At 51.6% G+C, this 8,964-nt stretch overlaps 1 protein-coding gene across 1 annotated transcript; it reads right to left on the reverse strand.

Moving 5' to 3' along the window:
• Positions 1–416: 416 nt before the first annotated feature.
• Positions 417–5,295, reverse strand: LOC128135253 (uncharacterized). Its single transcript, XM_052774017.1, has 3 exons — positions 4,183–5,295; positions 1,569–1,616; positions 417–1,482 (listed from the first exon to the last, which is right to left on the reverse strand). Exons 1-2 carry the CDS (start codon positions 5,269–5,271, stop codon positions 1,608–1,610), a joined length of 1,098 nt encoding a protein of 365 aa, XP_052629977.1. The 5' UTR covers positions 5,272–5,295; the 3' UTR covers positions 417–1,482; positions 1,569–1,607.
• Positions 5,296–8,964: the final 3,669 nt, after the last annotated feature.

Here is an 8,964-nt window from a genome sequence, read left to right on the forward strand (position 1 = left end):
GTAATTCCATCTGTAAAAGTGCTCTGTAGTCTACCGTATTGAAGGCAGATACCTCAGCATTCACTGGATCAGAGTCCCAGTCTGGAGGCCATTAAAACACTGGTATTTCAGTACAGTGGCTGTTTCATTTTCAGACAGATCGAGGCGTGATACCCGTCATCGTCTCAACAACTGGCCGAGATGAATAAGCTACGACAACTACAGTTACAACATTATCAAGCCATTATGCAAAATATTGAAAGCAAATTTCAAAGGCTGATTTGTTTTCTGTCGAGAGCTAAGATTCGGTTGTGCTTTAATAACTGAACAACAGAAATATTGTAAAAGGTCAGGTGATGGAAAAAAGTGATTACAAAAGGGGAAGTGACAGTATAAGAACAAGGGAGGGAAAAAAAAGGCTAAGCTTAAGAACAGCATTTATATATAAAAATTTATTTAGGTGAAGTCACAAACAGTTTAATATCAATTTACAAACACTTCATGTTATGCATATTATTGAAACTATCAAGAAAGGTAAAGGAGAGCAGATAATGGCAGCTTTTTCCTGAAACAACTAAAGGCATACCCTTACCATCATGCGCGTTACTGGATCATAGTATTACCTTGACCATACTCCCTAGTATGCAAGGGAAAAGGAAAAGAAAACAAAATACTGAGATGTAGAATGATTAAACCGTGAACCAGTGAATTTGATTTTCATGAACACCAGACTACAAAGGTCTAGTCTGATGCTCAGGATCTTACGTATTCTACGAGGATAAAAACCGAATAATAATTTAGGTCAATTATTATTATACTTGATCAAGAATTTTGTAATGCACTATTGGGCTAAAACTGATTTCTGGCAACGACAGCAATGGTTAATGCATTTTTCAGAGAAGAACGGAGAGGCAATATCAAGCCTCACAGAATAATTCTGTTGACAACCTGAGTTATTATACCAAGTGTATGATACTGTTTCAAGTCAAATATACATTTATGTTGCAGATACTCTCAGTGAAATGGTAAAAATAACAGCTGTAACAAGACAAGTTATGATTTATTTTTTTTGAAACAAATATAGTACATAGGTTTTTGAAGTGTCCGGTTGTGATCTGCAAAGATCCAGGATTGCACGCAAGTTTGCTCAAATGAGAAGGGTTAATCTGCGCATTAAATTGGCTTATACTTTCAAAGTAGTATTTTAGGGCAGGGTTCTCCTCCAGGAGACTGTTCCTGACCTCATTCAACCAATGTTCAATTTATTCACCTTCCTGAATCTTTGCCCTCTTTGGATAGTCTGTGACAAGTGCTGCGCTGCAGGAATTCCTGTTTTCCAGCAAACTGGCTTGCTCTGCAGGTTTGTAGTCCATTGTTACAATTGCTGATTGGGTAAAATGAATTTCCTATGTCTTCTCTAGCACAGCTTGCAACGCAACAGAAGCAGAGGTAAAAGAATGCACTAGAATACCAGAGCTCCACTTAAACACCAACGGAGTCAGGCTGTTGGCACCAATAAGAAATTCTGTATTTAACAAATCTGCAAATATTTAAGATCCAAAGTTAGTCAGTTTTATAAATAAACTCACCCACTTAGTCTGACTGCCATCCCAACTGGCCTTCTGTTTTCATGGAGTCTGGGGAAAAAAAAAAAAAAAAAAAAAAAAAAAAAAGAGAATTGTCTGAAGTTATACATACAGACATAAATTTGCAGGAATTTCTCTCAGCTATCCTACAAACGCGCCCCTTATCACACTCAAACTAAAACTAGGGTTTCTCACTTTGTTCTTTCTGTGTAAAGCAAAGTTACAGCTCTTCACTGGCGCCTTAGAAAGGACAGCTAGCTTCAAACACGACACTTTGTTTTCCTTGACTTTGTTTTTCCTGGTTAACCTTCTGTGGAAGCGCAGAACAGAGATACAGGCACTACATCAAGCTGAAATTTAAGGAGCCTTCAAGTGCAAGGGGAAATGAAATCCAGTCAGGCTACCTAATGCTATCCCTTGAAATCATGAAAACAAAATCAGCTCAAACAAACAATCTGGAAGAAAAGGCCTTTGTAAAACACCTCCTCTTCCTCTTGACAGCATGAACGTGGAAAAGCTTAGGTTCTGGCCAAAGCTGTAAGCCCATAAAAGGCTATTCTCTTCCATTTCAAATCTCTGATTATTTTGCCCAAACGCGAAGTCACATCTTGCTTCTCTGAAGGAGTTTTACACAACATAATTAGAGCTTGCAAGGAGCTGGGGAGGTGCAGGGGAAACCCACAGGTCACCTCCAAGAGCGCAACATTTCCTTGCTGCTGCCTTGCCAGTATGATAAACTCGTACTTTGTTCTAGGCCTCATCTACATTTAACAGCTGTTCAAACCATTACTTCAGTTAATGACATTTTTCTCTTTTAAACAGTTATAAGAGACTATTAGAAAGGCGGTTGAACCCACAGTGAACAACTGCACAACTTTTACTTTTGCTTTTCACCGTGCTGCTGGAGCACTATTGTTTTTACAAACATTAAACTTCTGGTATTTTGTAAGTTACTTAGTTAATATAAACATGTTTAATTTTTCTTTACACCATTTCTGGGGGGGGAAAAAAAAAATTATCAATGCCACTACTAAAAATGAACTGGGAAATTTCCACGAAACCAAAGGGGATCGAGACCTCCGGTGCCTCAGCAGAAGGCAGTGCAATGCTCTGCACTGACAGGCTGGCTGCTGTGGAAGAAGTTACAAGCCTGGTTAACATGACGAGCTGGAGATCCAGTCTCGGGCGAGCTGAAAGCTATAAGCCACTGCCCATCTGATGCTCACATAACATCTGCAGCAAAACAAGAACTGAGCTGTTGTGCTTGCAAGCAGAGAAACCTAAACAGAGATATCAGAAAAAGTTGCATAAATCTAGAGCGTCAACCACAGAAGGCACCAAGGCCACAACTCCTGTACCAGGACCTGTTTATCTACATTACTGTGTGGTGTTTGCTCCCTTTCTTTGTCATAGGTTGGCCCAGAGAAGTCACTTTTGATAGGTACCAAAGTCAGGACTTGGTGTGACACACCAGACGCTTCCAGATGCCCTGAAAAAGGCTCCTCCCTTTCCAGATCAGGCTAACAGGGTCGAACAATTTAGCCACTCCTCTGCACTGGCAATCCCTGGGAAGCACAGCATGTGATGAGCTAGCAAAAACCCTTCAGGAACGCAGAGGTTCTTCCTACGGTCCTAAAAAAATTGTTTAGAAATAAATAGAGCCAAAATAACAGAACCTCCCCACCATCATTCAGCTGGCAGGAAACTCAACATTCAGTGTTTTCTGTGCTGGGGATTTGAGACTCCAGCCACCAGCGTAAGCAAAAGCAGCACAACCCCTGCTGTAGGCAGGCAGCCCTTTGTACCCGTGGAGCTCGCTGTCACGGCTCAGGCAGTGGCAAGGGTAGGTCTGCCTCTGTGCGTTGCGGCTATACCAGTTCAGTGACACCCGGTGCCCACGCTGAAAGCAAAACCTTACCATACACGAAATCCTCCCTACTTCCCCTAATCACACCCACCATCTTTTCCCACAAACCAGGCCAGAATTTGTGGATTAAATCTACTGAGTCCCAAACCAGGTTAAATCTCCAAATCACAGTGAATTTGCAAGCTGTAGCCATTCATACTGAAGTTTATCTTTATTCACATCAATTTTTCTGGCCTCCCACACAGCCTGCAACTACCACATGCTCCCATAGTAACAGGGGAGCCCATACTCTTTGTTTTACGTACGCATAACTGTATTACTGAGAAAGTTAATGTTTTTAAAGACAACTCAGAGGAAAGAAAACAAAGCAAACCAAAACGTTTTTCTCCTAACGCCTTAAGGAAAACGCAATTCTATACCAGGGGAGGAAATCAGCGGGGCTCCTAATTTCTGGTGGCCAGAGCGATAAATGCTACAAACAATCATTTGCTGAAAGCGTGCTTTTTGGGTTTTTTTCTCCATCAACGCCCACGCCTCCCACGGCGGGCGGCCAGCTCAGGCCTCGCCAGCGGATGCCACGGCCCTACGGCTAGCACGAGCGAAGAAGGGTTGGCTTTGCGAGGCGGGAGCCGCCAACCCCCTCGAAAGGCAGCCCGGCTGCCCCCTTCTCCTCCTCCCCTCCAAGGGACCACCGCGCCCGGCCAGGGGAGCGGGGAAACGCGCTGCCGCGGCCGCCGCGGCCCGTCACACCTGGCTTTTCTCCTCCTGCTTGGGACTCTGGGAGGACGGCGGCGGCGGGGCCGGCGAGGCCTGCGCCTCGCCGTCGGCACGCGGCTGCCTGCTGACGAGCGACTTGAGGGGTGCCATCCACTTCATCCAGAGGTCGAGGTCGACGTCGCCCCAGGGCAGCGTGGGGTCCTTGGCCGCCCGCCGCCGAAAGTCCTCGTCGTAGCTCATCCAGGAGGTGCCCCCGTAAGTGGCGTGCAGCTTGCGGATGGTGTCCAGGTACTTGAACATGGCTCCGCAGCGCGCCGGGTGCTTCTCGCACAGCACGCTGGCGTACACCAGGAAGGCCGAGACCCACTGGTCCAGCGTGTCCCCCGGGCGCGGGCCGTGCTCGGGGGCCAGCTCTGTGTGGAGCAAGGAAAAGAGATCAATGAACTCCCCCCGCCAGATCCGCTCCTTGGTGGCCTTGGCCAGCTGGTAGCCCAGCGGCCGCCGCAGCCCCACGTAGGGGGTGGCCGCCGCCGCCGCCGCCTCCGCCGCCGCCTCGCCCTGCCCCGCCGCCGCCGCCGCCGCCGCCGGGCCCCCGGCCGCGCCGCTCGCCGCCGCCGCCGCCGCCTCGGCGCAGGGGCTGGCCGCCGCCGCCGCCGCCCCCAGCGCGGCCTGCCGCTCCAGCCAGCGCGGGTTCACGTAGACGGTCCGCAGGCGCGGCGCCGACCCCGCCGCCGCCGCCGCCGCCCGCGCCGAGCCCTCGGCGCCGGGCTGGAGGCGCAGCACGGCCAGGGCGGCCGGCGCGCCGGAGGGAAGGTCGCTGCCCTCCCGCCGCGGGGCCGGCTGAGCCGCCGCCGGCACCTGGAGCAGCGAGGGAGCCGCCCAGGGCGGGGAGCCGCCCCTAGGCCCGGCCGCCGCCGCCAGCGCCTCTAGGCCCGGGAGGCCGAGCCGCGAACCGGGCGCCACCGCGCCGAGCACCCATCGGGTCTCGGCGAGCCCGCCGCGGTCCCGGGGGCTCCGCGACCTCCCCTCCTCCCGGCGCCCGGCGAGGGCCGTCCCCAGCGTCAGGGGGGCCGCGGTTCCGGCCCGGCGCCGACGGCGGCTCCGCCGCCTCCCACGTGGCATCGGCGCGGCGGCTGCGGGCGAGGGGCGGGGCGGGACGGGCGCGGCGGAGGGGGCGGAGCCGGGCGGGGCCGGGCCTGCCTCCCCGCCCACCGCCGCTCCGCGCCCCCCCCGAGGCCCCGCCCCCCCGCTCCGGCCCCGCCTCCCGTCGGGGTTTGCGCGGTTCGGCGGGTCCACGCTGGGCGCGTGCCCTCCCTCTCCCCGCAGGTATACGTATATAAAAATAACACCTATGCGACTGTATAGCGCGCATACGCGCACAGGCGCTGTATACGCGCACCACGTATATAAAACATACCCTACGGAGTGTATCCATACACGCGCTAGATAGATAACGGCATACGCGCTACTGTGTAGTAGGCATACAGCGGCAGTCACCGTTGTCATTATTATTGCTTCAGCACGGAGAACATTTGGAGGAGTAGTGACGCTCCGCCGCTTTCCCCTTCCAGTATAAATAAGCCTCTTTCTCCCCCCTCGCAGAAAATGGCTTTTTTTTCCTCTAAGGGTGCTACCACACCGATGCAGCTGTCCTAGCTAAGCGCTGAGTAGCCAATCTAGGCAAACACTTGCCAAGACTCCTCAGCGTGTCTCGGCAACTGACCTGCAGGATCCCACCCCGGGTAAGAAACAGGGGAAGCGTGCGACTTTACGGGAGACACAGCCCTACAGGCAATTTCCTTCCTAGTCACGTCAAAACACTCTTCTGCGTTAGCATGGCACAGCCATATGCGTCTTACCGAGGTCACTGCCAAGACACATGGTGGCCTCTGTAAAAACAGGACCAGGCCATCGCAGGACTTGGTCTCCACCCGTGTGAAGGTCACACCGCGGGAGCCAAGGCTGGGTGCTGGCTCCTCGTCTGGACTTAAGTTACGCACCCACTCCCCAGCTGCTTCCCCAAACGCTTCTGTGGCGCTTTCTCCTCTGGAGAAGGAGCTTTGAACACTAACTATGCTGGAATGCCTATAGATCGCTTCCACTGTAATACGGAGAAAAGTTCTGTGAAAAAGCCTAACAGCTCTTCTGTCCTCACAGAAAAAACTGGAAGAGCTAAAATTCAACTACAAGACTTTTTGTCCAAAAAACTGAATCCCAGGAATTCCGAATTTAGGAATCCTTCTGTAAGAAAAAAGGTAAAAGAGTGGCTTTGCTTTTCTTATGCTTAATAAACTCTGAAGAAATAGTAAAAGTAGCAAAATGGTCCTACTTTCTAATTCACCGTTATTTTCAGAGATTTGTTCATAAGTCTGAATAGACTTTGCTTAATTCTTCAGATGAATACACACATATTTTGATAATTATTTTTAAATGCTATCAAAACAAGTGCAATTGTGGTGAGCTGTTAAACATTTTGACTTTAAATTCTGTCCAGTATCTCCTTTTAATTCCAGATTAATGGGGCATTAATAACACCAGCAATCGTTAAAAGTACAGTAACACCATAATTTCTCTAAAATGTGCCCATGCAGCAAGCTTGCTAGTAAGACAGGTGACACACTTTTATACGATATCTCTGAAAATTTTCAACCATGCTTCTGTTGATGCAGCCCAGGGTGCTGTTAGCCTTCCTCCCTGCCTGGGTTCTCTCCTGGCTCACGTTTGGTCTATTGGCCACAGGGGGACCTGGGTCCTTCCCATCGGAGCTGCACCCCAGCCTGTCAGTGCCTAGCCCACAGAAATGCAGGGGGTTAGTCCACACTAAGTGCGTTTGTCCTAGCTGGCTTTCATTAAGATTTCTGTTTTCCCGTTCAACCACCCTATCTAGGCCCCTCTGAACAGCAGCCCCATCCTGGAGTGCATTGACTGTACGCCTTAATTTGATGTTGTCCGCAAACTGGATGAGAGTGCACTCTGCCTCCTCCTCCAGGCTACTGATACAGATATTAAACAGGATGGGTCCCAAGGCAGACTTCTGAAGAACTTCACTTGTAACCAGCTTCCAGGTAGAGTATAAACCATGAATCACTATGATCCAATAGGTTTTTCCCTCACCTAATTATCCCAACAAGGAAGCTGTAGGAGAGTGTGCCGAAAGCTTCCTATCCACTGCTCTCCCATCACCCATGGATCAAGGCAGGTGATCAGGCTGGTCAGCGTCGTGGTTCAAGCCCAGCCGGTAACAAAGCACCATGAAGCTGCTCGCTCACTCCTCCCCCCCCAGCCACGGTGGGATGAGGAGAAAATATAAAGAAACACTCGTTGGGCAAGACAAGGACAGGGAGGGATCACTCCCCACTTATGGGCACGGGCAAAAGACAGGCTCAGCTTGGGGAAGAAACAAAATCCATTTCATTTACTACCAATCAAATCAAAACGAGGACACTGAGAAGTCAAACCCGACCTGAGAACGCCTTCCCCCCACCCCTCCCTCCTTCCCCCTCAGCCCCACTCCCGGTTCTCTCTCCCTCCTCCCCCCGGCGGCGCAGGGGAACAGGGGATGGGGTCAGTCCGCCACACCTGGTCTCTGCCGCTCCTTCCTCCTCAGGGGGAGGAGGACTCCTCCGCACTCGCTCCTGCTCCGCCGTGGGGTGTCTCCCGCGGGAGACGGTCCTCCACCAACTTCTCCAGCGTGGGTCCTTCCCGCGGGCTGCAGTTCCTCACAAACTTCCCCAACGTGGGTCCCTCCCGCGGGCTGCAGTCCTTCAGTCCCAGCCTGCTCCAGCGCGGGCTTTCCCATGGAGTGGCGGCCATCTTGGGGGGCATCCCCTCCTCTGGCGTGGGCTCCTCCACGGGCTGTGGGGGCATCCTCTCCTCCACTGACCTCGGTACCCACAGAGGGGTTCCTCTCCCATCCCAATCCCCCTACTCACTGCAGGTTCCCCTTCTTAACTCCGCTCTCCCAGTGGCGCTACCGCCGTCGCTGACAGGCTCGGCCTGGGCCAGCGGCGGGTCCGGCTTGGAGCCGGGGAAGCTTCCAGCAGCTTCTCACCGGAGCCACCACTGCAGCCCCTCCCCTGCTACCAAAACCCCGCCATACAAACCCAAACCAGTCAGGCACAATTTACCCTTGGTGAACCCACGCTGGGTCTTTCCAGTCACCTTTTTCCCCTCTATATGCCCAGAAATGGCTTCCAAGAGAACTTGCATTCGTGATTTTCCCAAAGAGAAGCTCACCAGCCTGTTGCTCCTTGGATCGTCCTTGCTCTTTTGGAAGATAAGGGGCAACATTTAGCCTTTCTCAGCCATTAGGTACCTCTCCAAATCTCCATGAGCTTTCAAAGATAAAAAGTGGCATTGCAGTGACATCGGCCAGCCCTCTGAGCACCTGGCTGGTTCCCCAGACTTGCACGGGTTGGGTTTCCTCAAGAGAAGGTCCCCGACTCAGTCCTTTTCCACCACTAACAGATTCTCTTCTCCTTGAGGCGCAAAGGGCTGGCAGACTCTGTTGGTGAAGATCAAGGCAAAGGCGGCATTGAGTACCTCAGCCTTGTCTCTGCCTGTTGACACTAAGTCACCTGCTGCTTTCAGCAGAGGTCCTGCACCTTCCATTTGTATTTTTTCACTGCTCCTGCGGTGGTAGAAGCTGCTCTTGTTGCCCATTGATATCCTTTGCCGGTTACACCAACAGCTGAGCTTTGGCTTCCCAAGCGCCATGCCTGTAAGCCCAGGGAATGCTTCTACACTCCTAGTCTGTGTGCTAAGACTGAAGATATTTCAGAATGAAACTGATGACTGGAAAGTCGTAATTGTCAA

This window comes from Harpia harpyja, chromosome 22 (assembly GCF_026419915.1).
Source record: "Harpia harpyja isolate bHarHar1 chromosome 22, bHarHar1 primary haplotype, whole genome shotgun sequence".
In the NCBI taxonomy this organism is placed as follows: Eukaryota; Metazoa; Chordata; class Aves; order Accipitriformes; family Accipitridae; genus Harpia; species Harpia harpyja.